This window comes from Eschrichtius robustus, chromosome 10 (genome assembly GCF_028021215.1).
Source record: "Eschrichtius robustus isolate mEscRob2 chromosome 10, mEscRob2.pri, whole genome shotgun sequence".
Lineage (NCBI taxonomy): Eukaryota > Metazoa > Chordata > Mammalia > Artiodactyla > Eschrichtiidae > Eschrichtius > Eschrichtius robustus.
Window position 1 is genome coordinate 20107619 of NC_090833.1, and position 21327 is coordinate 20128945.

Genomic DNA, 21327 nt, shown 5'->3' on the forward strand with positions numbered 1-21327 from the left:
CCAGAGGGTCACCCTGCGGGAAGGGTGGCAGGGTCAGTGAGCTGTCTCCCCCACGTTCCCGTTTCCCTTGTCGGGCTGTCCCTGGGCAGGGCTCTGGAATTTGAGCATATATGTGTCACTTGTGGTCTGAAGTGGTAAAGAAGGAAGTGTGCCTCTCTCCCCGCCCATCAGTCAGAGAGAGAGGACTCTGTGACCCAGGGGAGGATGGAGACACAGGAAGGAAGGAGTCTGGGTCCCTGAATCTCCACGTGGAAGGCCGCATGCATTAGGCTGTGATGTGCCTGAGAAGGAAGTGATTATGTCAAACCACTGAGAATTTGGGATTTACCTGTTACAGCAAACAGTGTCTGCCTGCCTAAAACAGAGATTAGATCAGAAATCAGATCAGCTCAGTGCTTTGTGACCACCTAGAGGGGTGGGATACGGAGGGTGAGAGGGAGACGCAAGAGGGAGGAGATATGGGGATATATGTATACGTACAGCTGATTCACTTTGTTATACAGCAGCAACTAACACACCATTGTAAAGCAATTATACTCCAATAAAGACGTTAAAAAAAAGAAAAAAAGAAATCAGTGCTACTATGACCAAAACCTAAAATTGGAGGCTGGTGGTCTAGTGAGGGAGCTGACATTGTAAGCCGGACAGATGGCAAAACAGCTGATAAAAAGGGTGTCCAGACAGCAGACTCCTAGCTGTGGCTCTAGAGCAGCAGTTCTCAAAGTGTGGTCCCCGGACAAGCCGGGTGTGTGTGGCCTGAGGACCTGGCAGAGATGCGAGTCCTGGGCCCTGCCCTAGACCCACGCGTCTGAAGTTCAGAGTGCGGCCTAGAAATCTGTGCTGTCACCAGCCCTCCTGGTGACTGATGCACGCTCACGTTTGAGGACTGCTGCTTCGGGGGTATGACCGTGAAAGCAATGGGGCTCGTCCCAGGCTGCCCCGGGCTGAGCTCTCTCCACTGCCCTCCCCTTCCTCCACTCACCTGGGTCTCAAACCACACTCAACCCTCCACACCTCCACGACTCTGTCCTGCTCAGCTCCTGTCTGGCCTCTAGGCTCTGGGCAGAGGTCACAATTTCTGGAAGCCTTCTTCAGCTCCGACCCCCTCTCTGGCTACGCTGCCACCAGGCCAGCTGCCCCCGCAGGGCACAGACCACGCTGAGTTACAACGGACTAACCAGGGCTCCCACATCCTGTGATTGTTTCTTGGGAGAGCGGCCGCAGGCTGGCCCTGGCCGTCCCTGCCTTTCGCAGGATCTGAGGGTGGGAGGGATAAGGGGGGCTTCAGTACCCCGCCCCCGTCCACCGTGGGACCCTTACCTGCGTGGGACTGCATGTGCTCCAGCAGGTTGTTGTAGAACTGGAACTGGATTCCACAGGCGCCACACGTGTAGGGCTCTGCAGGGAGAAACGGAGCAGCCGTTTTAGGGGCAGCACAAACCCAGATGCCTTTCTGCTGGGCCGCAGGCAGCTTTGGAAGTGGGCACCCAGACACACATGGGGGCTGTGCACTCAGGGCTCTGGGCCTGTCTGCCCCCCTGTCACTAGCTAGTGAGGGAGAGGCTTGGGGCGGGGAGGAGCAATGGAGAGAGGAAGACTGGCAGATAAAGACCGCCGAGTGCAGTCAAGCGGCATTTATCGAGTGCTCACTGTGTGCCACACTGTTCTGGGCGCTGGGGATAACACTAAGGGACCAAGAGCTCTCTCAGGGCAGAGACCACGTCTTATTTGTTCCACAGCCCACCTCTCAGCCGGTGGAAGCACACAGACGGCAGTTTGCTGAGTGAACAAATGAATGAACGTATGAATGAACCAAAACCAACACAATGGACACGGAGGGCAGTAAAGAGGAGAGAAGGGGTGAGAGAAAGGGTGAGAAGTGGAGAAACACAGAAGAGCTAGAGAAGCAGGGATAAGACAGGAAAGGGAAGAGGAGTGGGCCGGAGGGCAGCAAGAATGGGAGCACAGAGGAACGGGAGCACGCGTGCCCAGCAGAGGGACGCGGAAGGAAAAAGAGAGAGAGAGAAGAGAGCAAAAACGAGTAGGGAGAAGAGAGCAGGAGGATGGCGGAGATGCGCTCGGAAGAGGCGTCCTGAGGCTGCCCCCGTGAGCAGGAAGGGGAGGCTTTGTTCCAGCAGGGCTGGGGGTGGCAGAGTCAGGCCGCCCATGGTCACAGCTCTGCCCGACACCTGTCCAAACTCCTCCACCCGCCTGGGCTGGGTCTCCCTGTGCCTCCACCTCCTCCACCTGGGTCTACCTGGGAGGGCAGCCCAGGTCTGATGTTCTGGGGAGGTCCCGAACGTGTGGCTGGCTGAGTTCATTCCCTGCCCTGCCTCGCCCTCTCCAGCCCCCCGACGGGACCATCACTTACTCTGTAGGAGAGGGAAAGGATTGGAAATCAGGGGACTTGCAGTTTCTGCAAAAGAGAAACAGTTTAGCTAAGTCTCTTCTGGTTCTGGTGCTCGGAGATGACAGTCATTACTTCTGTTCTTAGGAAGTAGTGAGCCAGATGGGCTCTCGGAGGAGGAGGGGGCAGCTGGGGTGGGGCTGGGGCACGGGCAGGGCGAGATCAGCCGGGGCCATCCCTCCAGGACACCCACAACTTTCAAAAAGTGAGCCCGCAGAGCACTAAGGAGAAAATATCCACGCGTGGCTGCCTGGTTCAGGACAGGGAGCTGGGAGCTGCTTCTAGGTCCTGGCACCGGCGTGGTACTGTCTGGCACCAGACACCAGAGCAGCCAAGGAAGGGCTGCGCTTTGAGGGCTTCTGTCTGCTGGCAGCTCCCCGCGCTTCCTGGCGTTGTCAGGTGCGCCTCACAGGCAGGAGGCGGCAGAACGGGGCCAGACGGACTACGCCGGGAATCCTGGCTCCACCACTCACAAGCTGGGGACCTGGGGCAACCATCAACCTCTCCTGAGCCTCAGTTTCCTCATCCCAAAAGTGGGGATAACAGTAACACTGACCCTCACTGGGCTGCGGTAAGGATGAAAACAGGTTAAGACACATACAGCTCTGAACACGTGCCAGGCACACAGTAAGCGCTCAATAAATGGTGGCTGCCGGCGGGAGCAGCGCTTCACACCGTCATTCCCAATTCTGAACATCAGCTCTGGTGGAAGGAGAGGCAGGGGGCGCAGCCTGGCTGGCTGAGAACAAAGGCTCCCGGGAGACCGCGGTTTCGGTCCTGGCTCTGCTGCTTATTCCTGTGTGGCCTTGGGCCAGTCACTCCAGCTCTTTAAGGCTCACCTTTTGGAGGGGCTGAGTGGGTTATAGTTTCCAAAAGGATGAAGCAGTTTGGAAAAGTCGACATGCTCTCTACGGTTTAAAGGATCGTGGCAACATTCTTGGGGTCCCCACGGCACACCTCACTCCCTTCCTCGGAGCACTTATTCATCAAATCACTTGGTTTACTTAAAAAAACAACCACCGGGCTTCCCTGGTGGCGCAGTGGTTGAGAATCCGCCTGCCAATGCAGGGGACACGGGTTCGAGCCCAGGTCTGGGAAGATCCCACATGCCGCAGAGCAGCTAGGCCCGTGAGCCACGACTACTGAGCCTGCACGTCTGGAGCCTGTGCTCCGCAACAAGAGAGGCCGCGACAGTGAGAGGCCCGCGCACCGCGATGAAGAGTGGCCCCCGCTCACCGCAACTAGAGAAAGCCCTCGCACAGAAACGAAAAACCCAACACAGCCAAAAATAAAATGAATAAATTAATTAATTAAAAAAACAAAAACAAAAACAAAAAACAAAACAACCACCTCCAAAACAGCCTACCACGTGAGTGTGTAAACTCTGCAGGGCACCCTCTGAATATTCCCCACCACAGGGACGTGTGTGCCATTCCCATTCCACAGCAGAGGTGAAATTGAGAGGCGAGCTCAAGTCACCAGCTTGTAGATGGTGGAGCTGGGGTCGAGCCTTGGCCGGAGCTCAGATCACTGTGAGGAAGCCTGCATGTGCAAGTCTGCGCTCCTGGATGTTTCATAAAGCCCCTGACTGGGGGCCAAGCCACGTGCATCATCTGTCTGCACCCAGGCAGTGCCCAGCATGGTGCTGAGCACAGGCCAACACCTAATCTGGTGAATTAAACTTTAATTGAGCAAGAAAGTGAGTGATGGCTTACCTTAGTATAAAGGAAGTACCAAAATCTTTTTTACACCCTGCCCTGGCTGGCACTGTGCAGACCAGCTTGCTGTGCCTTTCTCGGGCAGAGGCTGCTTGTGATCACACATGGCTCTGCCAGGCTGGCCCCGGGTCTGGCTGGGGACAGTGGCTTTTGGCTGCTCTAAGGTGCTCTAGAGCTCTGCTAGAGTCCTGCAGGAGGCAACCACCAGGGGGCGCCAAAACGCCACTGGGAACCTCAGGCAAGCCTACTTGGGCTGGTAGGGGCTGGAAGGGAACCTTTGGATGTTCCCAGGTCCAAAAGGGGACCAGAACTTGGGGCCTCCGGCTCTTAGGCCACAGCTCTCTCTACTGTACCCGCTTTGCTTCTTCTGGAAAAAAAAAAAAAAAAAAAAGAGGCTGTGATGTTCATCCTATAAACATAGCGATGGCTCAAAGGGGGCCATCCGAGTCAGTGTATCACACAGGTCATGGGGCAGGGGAGTTCCTCTCTCCATGGGGAAGAGACAAAGAGGATCCATAGTCCCGGAGATGCTCCTGAGGCCCCGAGGGATGTCCCTGAAAAAAGGGCCCCTCCCGCTTCTGCCGGGCTCTGGCCGCCCTCTAATTCTCTGCCCTCAGCCTCCTCCCAAAACCCTGCCTCATCACACACCACAAAGATCCCGGAGCGGACTGAGGCGGCAGCCCAGGGTGACCGTCAAGGGGCACACTCACCGCTGGAGTTTTGGGAACTGCTATTCGTCTCTTCAAAGTGGTTTTGTGCTTTGCCTTCTACCCTCCGACTGAAAGCGCTTTCTGCTGGGTGGGGAGAGGAGAGAGCAAGGAAAAACCACGGCGACCGGTCAGCAACAGGTCCAAAGGGAGGCGCATGCCAGAGGGGGCTTGGGAGGCCAGGGACGTGGGAACCGCCCCGGCCCCTGGCCTGGGTGAGCGCCTGAGGCTTTATGCTGGGGAACCAGCAGAGTGATGGGCTCCAGAACCCCAAACCCCAAACCTGCAGCTCCTCAGGCTCACCTGGATTGCCTGATACCTTGTCAGGATCCCAGCAGGCCCCCGACAGTGCCCAGGCTGGGTGGAGGTCCAGGCACGGGGGGGATGTGTGTGGGATGCGGGCGCACTCATGAGCTCCAACTGATCGAGGAGATGGCACACAGGCCAGGGTCTCCCATCTTTGACCCCTGGGGAGCCACACGTGACACTGAGTAATCTGGATCTGCCACTCGCTACTTGCTCTGCCAGATTCTGCTGACACAGGCCCCGCCAAGGAGCAGGGAGGGTGACAGACTGTTTTCTGGAGGTGGCTCTGGCAGAGCAGGAGGGCCAGAGAGCGGAAGGGGTCCCTGAGTGGCAGAGAAGTCATGATAGGCTGTGCCCGGGTAGCCCCACACCCTGGGAGGCCAAAGACCAGGTGAGGTCTGCTCGGGGTTCATCGGAGGCAAGGGACTGGCTCCCTGAGTGATTCTGGGGTGTCTCCACTGACGCGCCTTCCTGAGTGGCTCGCCTTCTCCCAGAACTCTCTGTAAACGCCGGAGTCAGAGAAAGGGTCCAACCAGGTGGGAAACACCAACGTTCTGTCTCGAACGTCTGAGCCAGAAGGTGACGGCTTTTCCAAGCTGCTCACTGGGGATGCTGGATGCGCCAGGATATAAAGGCTTCTGGGAACAAGTCAATCTGGGATGAGCAGCTGACCCGGCAGCCTCTTTCTTAAGGAGAAACAGCCTGCATGAGGTATCAAAGGCTCTGAGAAGTTCCCCCGGAGAGAGACCCATCTAGCTTCACTGAACCCAACCTTCCCAAATGTAATCGGCCACTGAAGCCCATTTAAAAATATGAGATTCCTTAACATCCTTCAAAAATGGTGATTGTGGGAACCCACTTTGGGAAATGCCATTGTCACCCAGGCCACCCTATGCCAGGAGGGCAAGTGCTCAGACTATGGGGGTCGGGGCTCCAGACGATCACTGGGGTGACGGGAAAGGAAGCCACAGGTGGCTCCTACAGGCCCCCGCTCAATTCCCCTGCCCCTGACTCTGACAGTGCCTCCTGACGCAGCCTCCTTTTTGCAGAGGCTGTTGACAACATCACACACGAGACCCTCTCTTCTAACTGTGTCTGTAAAATGCCTGGACTGAGAGCTACACACCTGCCCACTTCAAGATCCCATCTATAAACTGGCAAAGAAAGCCCCTCAATTCTTTACCTAGGAAAAACGGGGGGACTCTTATTTACGAAGCACCTACTATGGGCCAGGCACTGGTCCAGATGCTTTACATCCACGTAATCCTCCAATAGCCCTATGAGGTCCACGCTGTCATTCCCATCTTATAGGTGAAAACCCAGAGAGAGTGAGGTTGTCAAGTTCCTGGGGCTAAGCTCCTAACCCTTTAAGATGGCAGAATAAGGAGATTTCGTTCTTGGGACAGATGCTTCCTTTTTAAAAAGGGCTGGGGCAGGGAACTGGCTCCTTTCTCCATCTTAACCCTCACGCATGCAGGGGATGGTTACCCATCTGTGGAGGATTTTCGTGCAGCCTGACCAGCATACTGGTACAATTCAGCACAACTAAGGTTACAAACTCTTATAATTAGCCTCCTATGGCTCAGCTGATAAAGCAGATTTTGGTCAGCTATCCCTGCTATAGGCACCTCTGGCTGAAAACCAGCGAGCAGCTCCACAGGGGACATCCCCGCGCAGGCACACACACACACACACACACACACACACACGCACACGCACACGCACACGCACACACACACACACACACACACACGGGAGCGGCTGCCTATTCTAGCATGACAGGGGCAGTGATGACTTCCAGCTCCAACACGCAGGCTCCGGCTCACAACCTGGTGTCCCCTGACCTGCGCAGCTAGTAATCCAGGTGTGACGCCCACCACAAGTCTTCCAGGTCACGTAAAGGCAGCCAGAGGCAAGCCCCATCGCTTGCTGATGCTTACTTGGTGACTCTGGGTTCTGAGAGCTGCCACAGACCACACAGGCCCTACAGGCAGTTCTCTGCAGAAACTGCAGATGCAAAAACTTGCAGCCACAAGGTCGAGAGTAAAATCAAGATCTGAAAGCCGTGATCCCATTATTTAGTTGAGCCAGTATCTACCACCAATAAGTTCGTGATGACCAGCCTGTTTAACTGATTTATAGCTACTGTTGCCAAAAAACAATGGCTACTAGCTCTTCTCTACACAGTAGCTGAAAACCATTACCTTCAAAGTGGATTAACTACTTACTCTCCTTTCGGGAGATCTAAGCACAATAAGCACAGCTTCAAACATTTTTAAGAACGACATCCTTGCTCCTGATCAGCCTTCTGAACCAGAGTAAAGGCGAGCACAACTCATCACGTGGCTGTAATCGGTCCAGCCCCCTGGTTCATTTGAATGAGTTCTCAGTTTGATCACTTGTACATTTAATGGATAACTTTGGGCCTCTTAAGGGCATCTGAAAGGCCCGTAGTCCCAGACTGACCAAGTCATCACTCTACCCTACATCCCACGTATCTAGGCAGGAGGCCCAAGGCTCTTTCCATCCGGTGTGAATCAGGATTCCTGATTAGCTGGTACTCAGCACACAGTGTGTCTTATCAGTTTTCCCCGATAACTGCTAAGAAATGGCTGGTGTGCACCTTTCACTGCCTGTTCACCCTCCCAGAGTCTGAGCCCTTTCTGCATAGACTCAGACAACACTGGAGCGGGCATCTGCTGGCTTCCTGCTGGGCTATGGCTCGTGGAGGGGTTTCCTGAACAGCGAGGTAGAGGGAGGCCAAGAGAACAGAGCTCCCAGCCAAACACTCTTCTTCACGGAGAGCAGCTCTTCGTAGAAATGAGTTTTTAGACTGGGTTTTCTGAAAAATGGGGGATGCAAACTCATGCCAAGAGGGTCCAGGCAGGTGACGTAAATGGATGAACTGGGCTGGATGTGAGACAGACAACAGTGAGATCACAATGAGACATGGCACCTGCCACGTGGCCACTGTACTGGGGAGGCAGGAGGGAGCGGTGGGGGCTGTGGAAAACGGGAGAGCACACGCTCTACTGAAGGAGGCAGCTGTGGCTCGGCCCCAAGGCAATTGCTGCCCTGAGGAAAGTGGGCCCAGGACTGCCAGATCTGACTTTTCAATGTAAGCTAGAAATCAAAAGGTTTCATATAAAACTCTCCTAACGTTCAAATGTTGGCAATTAATTTAAAAGAATTTAAAACCCCTTAGGCCATGACTTGAGGAGAAAAATATTCTCCTACTTAAAAAAATTAGTTTGCAAACCATCTCGTACAACCCTCTGATTTAGGGTAAGAAAACCTAGACTCAGAGAGGCTAGGTGGCTTGCCGTGGTCACAGAGCCAGCCTGAGGCAGAGCCGGGACCCAGATTCGTCCCAGAGAGCTAGGGACCACCACCCTCGCTCTTGCAAGGGAACAATGACCCCGGGCACAGCTGTGGCAGGTGGGGAGAAGGGTGGGGAGTGGAGGAAGTGTGAGGGTAACATAGGCCATTGGTACCTGCAGTTGCCTTGCTTGCCGGAGATCCCGAATTTGGAGTGCGGAACGTCGGGGTTTGGGTGGCTGGAGGGGTGCGGTGTAAGAGGGTGGCGCATCGGACCACGGAGGCCGGAGCCTTTTTCCCCGACTGGTTCGTCTGGGTCTTCGCTGCCACGAAGCGTGGAGACGGGGAGACCTCTGGATGCGAACACTCAGAGCCCGTGTCCGGATCGTCCGGTGGCTCCCACCCGGGGGCGGCACCTGAGAGGGTCACGCTCTCAGTTGCCGAGGGCGCTTGGAGCCGACCAAGTACGTGGCCTCTCGGGCCACAGACCCCTACGCTCGAGGGCCAAAACTTCTTGGTCCAGAGAGAGCAAGGGCTCTGGCTCCCACCTGGAGCCTGAGAAAGTCTGGGAGTCTAGAACCTTCCCCTGCTTCTCCTCGAGGGAAGCCTGATTGCCAGCTCACACTCAGCATTACCTGGAGGGCACTGACCAGCCCACTGGCTGGGTCACCCATAACCCTTGACCAACCCAGGCTCTGTGTGTCTAAGAACTCGGCCTGTGACCCGTGCTTGGGGCACTTGCATTAGTCAACTCAGGCTCAAATGCATTTTCTAAAATGTTGACTCCTAAGCCTCTTTTCCTTCCAAGGCAGGCTGGCTCAGCAGTAATGATAGACGACAGAGAGGCAGAGACGTGCAGGGTTGATTGATGGGGGAGGGGAAGAGCAGAGGGCCCAATGTCGCCCCACGGTTTTAGGGGAAGGGGCTCGTGGCGCTCCTGGGCACTGCCTGGGATTGACAATCTCAGGGGACAGTGCTCGACCCAACGCCTGACGCTTTAATGGAAATCAGTGCAGCAGCTCCCTGGTGGGGTTAGGGGCAGCTGTGTCACCATTTCCCACACCTCCTGCCTCCCTTGCCCGCCTTCTCTGCAGAAGCTGGAGTTACTGTGAACAGGGGTGGGGGGCCCTGACCCTCAGCGGGTCTCCAGCTCGGCTGGTCTCAGGTGGCAGCCTCCTGCACGCTGCCTGGAGACGTAGTTACCGGGGTGGCAAGCCCGTGAATGTGGCCACAGTGCCACCTTCCAACCGAAAGGGGAGGCAGTGGTTTCACTCAACTGCAACTCTCCCCGGAGGGCAAGAGTGGACCAGACGGCAAGAGAAGGGACCCCTCCGGGGCTGACCGGGGGCTCATGGAACCCACCGGCACTGGGAACATCTCGAGGGCATCACCTTGCTGCAGAGCCTGGGAAGGACCCTGCCCTGCTGCCTGCCTCAGGGGCAGAGGAGAGACCTTCTTACACCCCTGCTCCCAGGGTAGTGTCCATCCTGGGCACCAGACGCTGCGCCCACGGCTCTCATAGCCAAAATAAACGGGCGCTCCCTGACCCTCCACCTCTGCCCACTCCTGGCCAGTGAGGAAGCCCAGGCCCAGAGACGCAGGAGTCAGGGCCTTGTTCAAGGTCACACAGGACCCGAGGCCCTGAGGTGAGCTCAGAGGACTCAGGCTGGCCCCCCTTGTCCCTTTGGGGAGGTCGCTGCCTTTCCACCTCAGTAGCGGCCAGACGCCAGGAGCTGGGGATGGGGAGTCCTTTGGTCGTGGCCCCGTAAGCAAGCCCTCACCTGCCCCACTCAAGCCCCAGGAGGAATCCCCCAGGCTCAGTCTGCGGAGAACACAGGTATCCCTCGCTACTCCTCTTCCCCGCCACCCCACTCTCCAGATTCTCACTTTCTCAATCAGGAACTGGAGAGGGGTGGGTGGGGAAGGATACCTACACATAATCCCCCTTTCTCCCTCCCTCCCTTTCAGAGTGAAGGACCTTGAAGGTCCTGAGTTCAACCAGAAGAGTGGCTCATCTCACAATTCTCAATTTTTTTTTCCTTAGCCATAGGATAAACCTACACATCAAACTTTGAGGGAGGCGTCCAGCATCCCATTTCTGATTTCTCCCCTGTCTCCCTGAAGCACAGTTTGGGGACCACAGCTTGTGGTTCACTGTTTAACAGAACCAGCACTGAGTGTGCGGTGAGCCTGACCCACCTCTGAATCCCAGGTCTGTCACCTCCGGCTTCTGTGGTCTTGGACTCTTTACTTCCCCTCTTGGCCTCAGTTTTCCCACCTCACCTCCACTGATGAGAGCAGGACAACCCATCTCTGCACTACCAACCTCACAGGGATTCTGTGAGAATCCATACAGGTCACGGAAGCACCTTGAATGGTAAACTACTCTTCAAGTGTAAATAGTTATTAATGGTATGTTTTAGGAATAAGGAAACCAAGGCCCAGAATGGTTAATAAGTTTACAGCCACACAGAAAGTTAGTGCCAGGATGGGACGGGGGCTCAAGCCTGCCAGCTTCTCAAGGAGGTCTTTGCACAGGCCATGTGGTCCCCTTAGGCACTAACACACCCCCGGGCACCTGGGCACAAGGGACAGAGAATTTCTGAGCAATAAACAGAGCATGTTGCTTCCCCTCTTAGGCCTCGTCTCCACCTGCAGAATGGTTTCTAGGAGACCCTCTGGATCAGATCTTTTCATGGTCTGTGACCCTGCTGTCAAAATCCTGGCATTCTGTGTGGGAAAGCCCCTCCTTCCCTGTGGCAGGGAGCTCAGAACACCCAAAAGCACATGATACAGTAAACCCTCGGGCATCACCTGCTTGCCCTGGACCCTTGCCTGGGACCTGCCCACTCCTTGCCCTCTCAGTCTACCCCTCTCTCTTCCAAGTTTCATGGCCTTTGCTCATGGTATTCCCTCTGCCTGGAATGTTCTTCCCTCCAGTTTCTGCCTGGATCACTACTGCTGGTCTTACATACCTCCACCTAAACATCACTTCCTCTGGAAGCCCTCCCTGATACCCAACCTGGTCATTTATCTTTCAGTCGCCTCCCTTCTTCCCTTCCAAGATCTGACTGCCACCAATCATGACCCATGGTGTGATCTTCGATCAATGTCTTTTTCCCCGTTACCCTGTATGTTCCGTGGGGGTAGGGACTCTGCCACTTTGGCCCAACTATGCACTCAGTGCCTGGCACATTCCCTAGCACACAGGAAGTGCTCAACAGATATTGTGGAACCAGGAATCAACGCACGAATGGCTCAGAACCACTTAAACAGAGCACATTAAAGATGGGATGCCCAAGAGAGGGCACAAGAAGCTTCTCACATGTTATCCTCCCACTGGTACCAAGGGTATAAGGCAGCTAGGGACAAAGAGGCTCAAGAGAGGTACGGGCACCACGCCAGGGTCACAGAGGAGATCAGTGCCGAGCCAAGATAAACTTCCCAGGCTCCTAACTCATTTCACTCAACCTTTTGCTCCATCTGTTGACCTCCTCACATGGAATGTTATCAGGCTGATATTCCTACCTGGGTTCTCACTGAGAAAGGAAGAAAGCATTCCAGACTGGCAGACTGGCCTAGTAAGAAAGGTATGAGATATTTACACAGAAGAGATATTAAAAATAAGATAGCACGTGGTCTCTTCTTTCTGTAAAGCTGAAAATTTAACTGGAACAAAAATTCAGAGACTATAAGGATTCAAGAAAGGTAACCATGCAGCTGAGAGGCAGGGAAGACCAGAGGATTTCCCTGAAACCTTTAACGCGGTAGAGGGGAGTAGAAACGCATTGGAGGCAAAAGGGAATAGGGTGCTCAAAGGCTAGAGGAGGGAATGCAAGGGAGATGTTATGCAAGAGGAATCTAATTTGTGAACCGCTGCTCACAGATTTTAGTCTTAGAAAGAGAACTGGAGACCTTACACTTCTGGACATGATGGTATGTATACCTGGTACAGGACTAGCCCTCCTCCAGAGTCAACTGTAAAGCTGGACAAAATGCATGGAACAAGAATTTTCAGACTCTGAATGTAGATGGTGCAAGACTGCGATTCATGAAAGAAGACCTGCTGTGAGCCCCAGGATCACCCCAGCTCTCTGCTAGGATAGACCCTCTGGACCACAGCACAGAGGTGGAGCTTGAAGGATGCACTGCAATCTCACTGATCTGAGAGACAGTGATCAGAGTTCAGGGCTTCTGAGGCAGCTGGAGTTTACAGGGAAGAATAACAAAGAGGAGGAAATTGTGCAAAAAAACAACTCCAGAAATGGGCAGAGGGGTCCCTTGAAGTCTTTGGCTGAACACCAAACTGTATTTGTGCAGAGGGAGCCTCTGCAAAGACTGGCAACCAATAGCTGCTGGGGGCGGGGGGAGTGGGGCGGGGAGCTGATTGAAGATTCAGAGGTGGCAAAAGGCAAGGAGATGTCTGAGTTCCACCTGCCAGAGGAGAGATCTTGCTGAATACCTCCAGCATTCAGTTGAGACCCAGAAAAGCCATGCCTCAGAAGGATTACTCTAACCCTAGAATAAGGACTGCTCTGGAACTGCCCTAACACAGCTTTAAAACAAGGCTTTGAAGTATCAAGTTGATCTGTAAGTAGATTAACTGCCTGCCAGAACAAAATTCAACACTTTTTAGAAGAAGACAACAAAATCCACACACTCAACAACATAGCATGCATCCACAATGTGCAGCACAGAATAAAAATTTATTTGTTAGGTGAAGCAGGAAAATGTGAGTAATAATCAAGAGGAAGAAAATCAATAGGAACATAAAGAAATGACAGGGATGATGGCGTTAGCAGACAAGGACCTTAACACAGCTATTATAAATATGGTCAAACATTTAAAGGATAATATGAATATAATGAAAGAAACAATGTAAAAAGGAACCAAGTGGAAATTACAGAGATGAAAAATATGATAGCTGAAATGTAAAATCATTTGATGGATATTTCTAATGAAACAAATAAGACTGTAGAAGAAAAGATCAGTAAACTTGTACACAGGACACTAGAAATTATCCAAATTGAAACACAGAGGGAAAACAAGGCTGAAAAACTGAACAGAGCTTCAATTGATCTGTGAACATCATAAAACAATCTAATATATATGTAATTAAAGTCTCAACAGGAGAAGGAAGAGATTGGGGAAGAAAAATATTTGCAGAAATACTGGCTGAAAATTTTCCAAATCTGATGAAAAATATAAACCCACTGATCTAAGAAGCTCAGTGAACCCCAAACAGGATAAACACAAGGAAAACTATACATCATAATCAAATTGCTGAAAATTAGTAATATAGAGAAATATTTAAAAGCATTCAGAGAAAAGAGACCCATTAAATACAGAATAACAATCAGAATGATCTCTGAATTCTCATCAGAAACAACATAAGCCAGAAGATAGATAAAGGAATGACATTTTTAAAATGCTGAAAGAAAAATATCTCAACCTAGAATTTCATATCCAAAGAAAATATCCTTCAAAAGAAAAGGTGAAATGAAAACACTTTCAATTAAGAGACTCTTTCATCAACAGACCTACAGTATAAGAAATGTTAAAGGAAGCTCTTCAGGAAATAAAGGAAAATCATAACATAGAATTCAGATTTATAAAAAAGAAAGAAAAGTATGAAAATTTTAATATGTGGGTAAGTATAAAAGGCATTTTCTTGTTTCTTTAACAAATAACTGACTATATAAAGCAAAAAGAAAAATTATTGGGTTTATAACTTATGTAGATGTATATGTATCGTAATAGCACAAAGGACAGGAAGGCAGTAAATAGAAGTAAGTTGTTATAAGATTCTTGGATTATGTGTGATGTGTTATAAATTCATGGTAAACTGTAATACATTAAAGATGAATGTTATAAACCACAGAGTAACCACTAAAGAAAAAGAGGTATAGCTAGAAAGCTAACAGAGGAAACAAAAAAATTCTTGATTAATATTAAAGAAGGCAAGAAAAGTAGAAAAAATGAGGAATAAGAACAGATGGGACGAACAGGAAAAATTATAATAAGATGGTAAATTTAAAATCAACCATATCAATAAATTATATTAGGTGTAAATGGATTAAACACCTCAATTAAAGAGCAGGGATTGCCCAACTGGATAAAGGAGCAAGAACCAACTATATGTACACACTTCATATATAAAGACACAGATTCAAAGGATGAAAAGAGATTTATCATACAAATACTAATCCTAAGAAACCTGAAGTGGCTATATTAATATCAAATAAAGTAGATTTCAGGACAACAGGTGTTATCAGAGATTTAAAGGGGCACTGCACAATTTTAAAAAGGGTCAATTCATCAAGACACAATGATCCTCAGTGTATGCACCTAAAAACAAAGTTTCAAAATACATGAATCAAAAATTGACAGAACTAAGGAGAGAAACAGCATATCCACAATTATCGTTGCAGATTTTAATGCTTCTCCCTCTACTTAATAGAAGAAATAGATTTTTTAAAAAGCCTGTAAAAGTATAGAGATTTGAACATTATTAACCAACATAACCTAATTGACACTATACTCAGGGAACACTCTTCCCAACTCACTCTATGAGGCCAGCATAACTCTGATACCCAACTTAGACAAGGACATTACAAGAAAAGTAAAATACACTGCTGGTTGAAATGTAAAATGGCATAACAGCCTGACTGTTTCTTAAAAGTTAAACTTATCATATGATCCAGACTAGGTATTTACCTAAGAGAAATGAAGGCATTTGTCCATAGGAAGACGTGTTCACAAATGTTCACAGCAGCTTTATTTATATTAGCTCCAAACTGGAAACAACCTAAATATCCATCCATAAGTAAACAGATGAAGGAAATTGTGGTATCTGCGTCTAGACAGTGGAACACTACTACTCATCAATGAAAAGGAATGAACTACTGATACATATAAACATGGATGAATCTCTAAACAATTATGCTAAATGAAAGAAGCCAGACCCCACCACACACAAAAAGAGTAGATACTATGAGATTCCATATTTGCAAGATTCTAGAAAATACAAACTAATCTATAGTAATAGGAAGCAGATCAGTGCTTGCCTGGGGGTAGGGAAGTGGTGAGTGAGGGATTACAGAAGGGCACGAGGAAACTTTTGGGGGTGATGGATATGTTCATTATCTTGATTGTGGTGATGGTTTCATGGGTGCATACATAGGTCAAAACATCAAATTGTTTACTTTAAATAAGGTACTTTATTGAGTGACAGTATACTTCAATAAAGGTGGTTTTTAAAAAAAATACCAGAAATATTTATTTTCTTGATTATGAGCATGGTTAACAAACCACTGATTGAATTTGGGGCACTATCCTAATCCTAGGACTGTAGTTCCCTGCCACTGAAGGGTCAGTTTGGGGAGTGACATTAAAAGCCAGGTAAAATTCTAGGGAATTTTAGATAGATGTAATCAGAAAACACATGCTTGAAAGCAAATTAACTCTACAAACTGCCCTAGGTCTCAAAGCAATTTAGATGCCTTTCCAAGAAAAAGAAGCTCAAAAAAAGAAGTCATTCTTCTGGAAAAGAAGAAACATCCCAACACTGTAATGTCCTTTAGTTCATTTCATGGTTTTCTGATAGTCAATGTATTTTAATAAAGAACAGACATGGCGACTTATTTTTTTTAAAAAGTCAATCCATGTAATTTACCACATTATCAGAATAAAAGATAAGAATCATAGGATCATCTCAATAGATGTAGAAAAAACACCTAACACCAATTTATGATTAAAAACTTTCAGTAAATTAGAAATAGAAGGTAACTTCCTCAACTGACAAAGGGGCATCTATGAAAACCTATTTTAGCTAACATAATACTTAATGATGAAAATGATCATACTTAATGATGAAAAACTGAACCCTATGATTGGGAACTAGGCAGAGATATCCACACATTTCATTTATTCAGCACTGAACTGGAGGGTCCTAATCAGCATAATGGGGAAGAAAGAGAATAATAAAAGGAATACAGATTAGAAAAAAAGAAGTAAGGCTGTCTTTATTAGATGACATCAGTATGTACAAGAAAAATTCTGATAAATTTAGAAAAAAGCTAATAGAACTAATAAGTGAATTTAACAAAGTTGCAGGAAACAAATTCAATATATACAAAAATCATAGCAACAAAAACTGGAAAATAAAAAAATCACAGTAGCATCAAAAAAACCCATAAAATACTTAGATATAATTTAATGAAATATGTGCAAGACCTCTGCTCTGAAAATACAAACTATTGCTGAGAGAAATTTAAATAGACCTAAACCAATGGAGAGATATACTATGTTCGTGAAGTGGAAGATCGACTATTATTATGATGTCTGTTCTCCCCAGATTGGTCTATAGATTCAGTGTAATCCTAAACAAAATCCCAGTTGGATTTTTTTGTAGCAATTGGCAATAAGACTAACATTTATATTGCAAGGCAAAGTTCCTTGTTTTAAGGAAAATATTCTTAAAAATACACAAGGTTGAAAAACTGAGAGTACCTGATTTAAGACTTACAGTAAATAAGACCATGTTGGCACCAACACAGGCAAATAGATCAGTGGAACAGAAATAAACTCACACTTACTTACGCATTCAACTGATTTTCAACAAAGGTCTCAATGCAATGTAATGGAAAAAGGACAATCTTTTCAACAAATGGTGTTGGAACAACCAGACAGTCATATGGAATAAAGTTAATCTCAAATCATACCTCTCATCATTCACAAAAATTAACTTAAAATGGATCAGAGACTTAAATGTAAAAGCTGAAAGTATAAAGATTCTAAAAGATAATAAAGGAGAATATCTTCACCACCTTGAGGTAGGCAAGGATATCCTGAGTAGAACTGAGAAAACACTAACCATAAAAAAAATTGATAAATTAGACTTCATTAAAATGAAAAACTGCTCATCAAAAGATACTATATGAAAATCAACAGTCACACCAAAGACTGAGAGAAAATGTTCACAATATATATATTTGATAAAGACCCTGGATCTAGAATATATAAAGAACTCTTCCAATTTAACAATAAAAAGACAAACAACCCAACCAAAAAAAATGGGCAAAAGACTTAAACAGTTTCCAAAGTAAAATATACAAATGGTTAATAAGCAAATGAAAAAGTGCTCAACATCATTAGTCATCAGGAAAATACAAATTAACACCACAATGAAATACCACTACACACTCACCAGAATAGCTTCCTACCACCAAACTGTTGGCAAGAATTTGCAGCAAGTGCAACTCCCATCTGTGGCTGGTGGGAGTGAAAGGTGCTACAGTCATCTTGGGAAATGGTTTGTCAGTTCTTAAAAAGGTAAACATACTCTCCCCTATGACCTATCAATTCTACTCCCTGGAATTTATCCAAGAGAAATGAACACAGAAATCCTAGTACAAGCATTTTCATAGCAGCTTTATTCATAATAGCCTAAAACTGGAAACAATTCAAATGAACAAGCAAATGGCTCAACAAACTGTGGTACTTGCACACAACAGAATATTGCTCAGCAGTAAAAAAAAGAATGAACTGATATATACAACATGTATGAATCTTAAAAACATTTTGCTAAGTGAAAGCAGTCAGACCCAAAAGAGTACATATTATATGACTCCATTTCGTTAGACCTCCTTTCAGTCAGCCTACGTCTCTCTGGATGCTCTCAGGAGACCCAGGGTCTCTCAAGGCCTGGCCCTGGGTACCACTTGATGAAGCCATCAAGTCCAGCCCCCAATTCCACAGAGAACCCATGGACATACAAATATCTAGATCCAAAGGCCACTGGAGGGGCTACTTCTTGGTCAGCTTTGGAGAATCAATCCTCTGTTGCATCTAGCCTAAATCTCTCACTCTGTAACTTTAAACATAGATGATCATAGAGTCCCTAGACTTCAGTAATAAAGAAGAGATGCAGATGCAGAAAGACAAAGAGAGTTCACAATAGAGAGAACAAGAAAATGAGGAACAGAGAAAGACTAGACAGCCTTTCAGGAGAGAAGTACCTGGATGTTAGGGAAGTAATCAGGGTACAAATGAAGCACCCCTTCCTGCTGTACCATCTGACATGTGATGCAGGAGAACTTCATGGTTAAGGGTATGGGGCTGGAGGTTGCCTGTCTGGGTTCAAGCCAAGCTCCTCCTCTTATTAACTCCATGACCTTATTCAACTTGTTCCAGCGAGAGCCATTTGGGGGAAGAGCAGAAACAGCACTGAAGGTTTTCTCCAAAGGCTGAAACCCAAGTTGCAGGCTGGCTTTGTAACTAACACCTAACTGTAAGTGCATTCTGCACAGCATCCCCTCTGGGCACCAGGCAGCGGGGCAGTTGCTGTTTCCCTGGAGAGCACAGGTAAGCAGGTACCCACACACAATTGCCCCTGTCCCTGCCCATGGAAAGCGGGATCCCCAGAGGGGTCTGAGCCAAGGAGCTCAAGCCAGCCACAGCCCTGATGCTTCAGCACCAGCACCATGAGTGGGTCAAATGATGGGTTAGTGCCCACACAGTGTAAGCTGTGTCCTCTCTCCCCCGCATAGAACCTGGACATGTGGTGGGCACTAAATAACCCATACATGCTTAGTATGGGTGGCAGGATAGGTTCCTCTAGTTGAGCCACTGCAGATGCCTGCCTGAGGGTCTCCTTATACTGGAGATGACTGGAATCCAGACCCCTAGGCTGAAAAGACCTTGAGAGCTCCCACAGGTGGGAAACCTGAGCCCAGAGAAGGGAAGTGACAGGTCCAAGGTTACCCAGCAGGCAGGGGCCAAGCAGGATGAGAAGCTTAGCCTAGGGTTCCACCTAAGGATGGGTGCTCCCGCCCACAGGGAGACCCCTCAGTCCTGCCGCTCTGCGCAGCAGGCGGGACTTCCTGGGGAAGCTACCTCCTCCACCGCCTGAGCTCTGGACAACCCTCCCTGCCCACCTGAAAGCCCTCAGGGGCCCACGTGCCTGTGCTGCTATAGCCAGTGCTCCAGGAGGGTTGGGCCTCCCCTACTCTAGGCACCTTGCACCCTGATGACCTTGCATAATCCCTTCCCCTCCCTGAACCTAAATCTTCCCATCCACAGACTGTGGAGTGGGATCCCCATAGCTCTGTTGTGACAAACAAAAGCAGGGATACTCCCAAATACCTCTTAAACATCCCACCCTACTGCCCTGCAGTGTGGTTAAGCCCCGCCCTGTCAGAACTTTGGCTGAGGACTGAGGGCCCTCTTAGCTCATATACTTGGGGATCTAAGGATACAGCCCCCTCTGACATCCAAAAGGGAAGCTGGGAAATCAGCTGCATCGGGAGAATGGAAGGCCAGGATGTCCCTGTGGGAAGGATCCTTAGAACCCTTTCCCTCCCAGGCCAGGGGAGGAGGGAGAGATTGGGGGCCTGCCCAAGGCCACACACACGCCTGTGACTCCACTGGGACTAATACCCGGGGCTTCTGAGGCCGGCTTGGCACTCCTTCTGACTTCTTACCCTTTCTACCTCCAAGGGCAAAGCTGTCTTGTCTAACTGACCATCCTCTAGCCTGGGTTAGGCCCTGCACGGGTTCAGACTGAAGCTGCATTACACGGTGCTGCCTTTGGGGGTGGGGACTCAGGAACCACGTGATTTGGGTGCTTGGAAGAGGTGAGGACAAGGCTGCTGAAGGACTTGGGTGAATGATGCCCACCCTTCCTAACCCAAAATCCACATGGGCCCAGGCCTCTGAGACCACCGGGGGAGGACTCAGGCTTTCCTGGCTTAAGGGTGGGGCTTTCCCAGCTCCTGCAGTCAGGTGGCCCCAGGTCAGACCTGGACACCTAGAGGCTGACCCAGAACAAGTTCACCTTTGCTTTCACCCTCCCCTGGCAAAACTCCAGAGCCTCAGCCTACAGCTGGCCCACCCTTCCCCCAACCAGAGAAGGTACTCACTGATGGGGGCGTGTAAGGCCACGTGCTCCTGGTAGGGCGTGTAGTACTTGTACTGCTTTCCGCAGAATTCACAGGTATAATTGCCGGTTTCTGTCCAAGGAGAGAAGAGTGTGGGAATGGGTGCCTGTTCCCATCCAGAAGTAGCAGCTTGCTCCCTCCCCCCAAACCCCTCCTCATTCTGGGACCACCAACTAGAATCAGGAGCCCCCTTGAGTCAGACCGCCGGGGTTCAAATCCCAGCTCCTCTATTTCAAGCTGTGTGACTTTAGGCAAATCTATTAACCTCTCCGTGCCTCAGTTTTCCTATCTGTAAAATGGGGCAATGATAGGACCACCTTATAGGATTGCTGTGAGGATTAAATTTGTATGTCACATGCTTAGAACAGTACCTGGCACACGCTGTCCTCCTCCATTGCTCCACCCCCAGGCCCCGGTGCTCAGGAAATGTGTGGTGTCCTGAGTTGACCTCCAGTGCCAACCTCTTTATCAGCCCCTTTTCAAGCCTTGCCCTCTGCAATGGCCACATGTGGGTCACCTTGTCTCCAGGACTTTCCCTGCCCCCAAACACCCCCCACCCTCTGGCAGAAGGGGTCACGTCTTCCTCTTGGGTCCCACCGGACTTCATCTTTACCTCTCTTTTGGCACTGCCTAACTTCTTTCTTCTTAAAAATTTCTGATGTAATATTGTTCACTGGGGGAAAATTATAAAATACTGATAAATACAAATACAAAATTTTAAGTATAAGAGAAACTTCAATCATCTATAACCCCCCAAAAAGAGTCGCAGCTACCCCATGGGGTGGAGCATTCACCTGGCCACTTGCCCCAGACCCCACCCTGCACTCCCATCTCATCTCTCACTGACGTCAGCCGTCTGGCTTCTACGGGCCTTGAATTAGCCGGCCCTGATCTATATGCTCTTTGTAACCTGGTGCATTCAATCGACAATA

The 21327-nt window shown here is 49.2% G+C and overlaps 1 protein-coding gene across 12 annotated transcripts in view; it reads right to left on the minus strand.

Annotated features, from left to right (window-relative positions):
- Nucleotides 1-21327, minus strand: part of ZNF618 (zinc finger protein 618) — a 181811-nt gene that overhangs the window by 19929 nt on the left and 140555 nt on the right. For 3 of the 12 annotated variants that reach the window (XM_068552657.1, XM_068552647.1, XM_068552658.1), the window contains 6 exons: nucleotides 21009-21068; nucleotides 20378-20467; nucleotides 8633-8872; nucleotides 4836-4919; nucleotides 2372-2416; nucleotides 1321-1398 (listed from right to left, as the gene is read on the minus strand). In XM_068552657.1, the coding sequence (XP_068408758.1) occupies nucleotides 1321-1398; nucleotides 2372-2416; nucleotides 4836-4919; nucleotides 8633-8872; nucleotides 20378-20467; nucleotides 21009-21068 (597 nt within the window). The remainder of the gene's footprint in view (nucleotides 1-1320; nucleotides 1399-2371; nucleotides 2417-4835; nucleotides 4920-8632; nucleotides 8873-20377; nucleotides 20468-21008; nucleotides 21069-21327) is intronic. The other 9 variants (XM_068552650.1, XM_068552646.1, XM_068552649.1 and 6 more) reach the window with 9 other exon arrangements.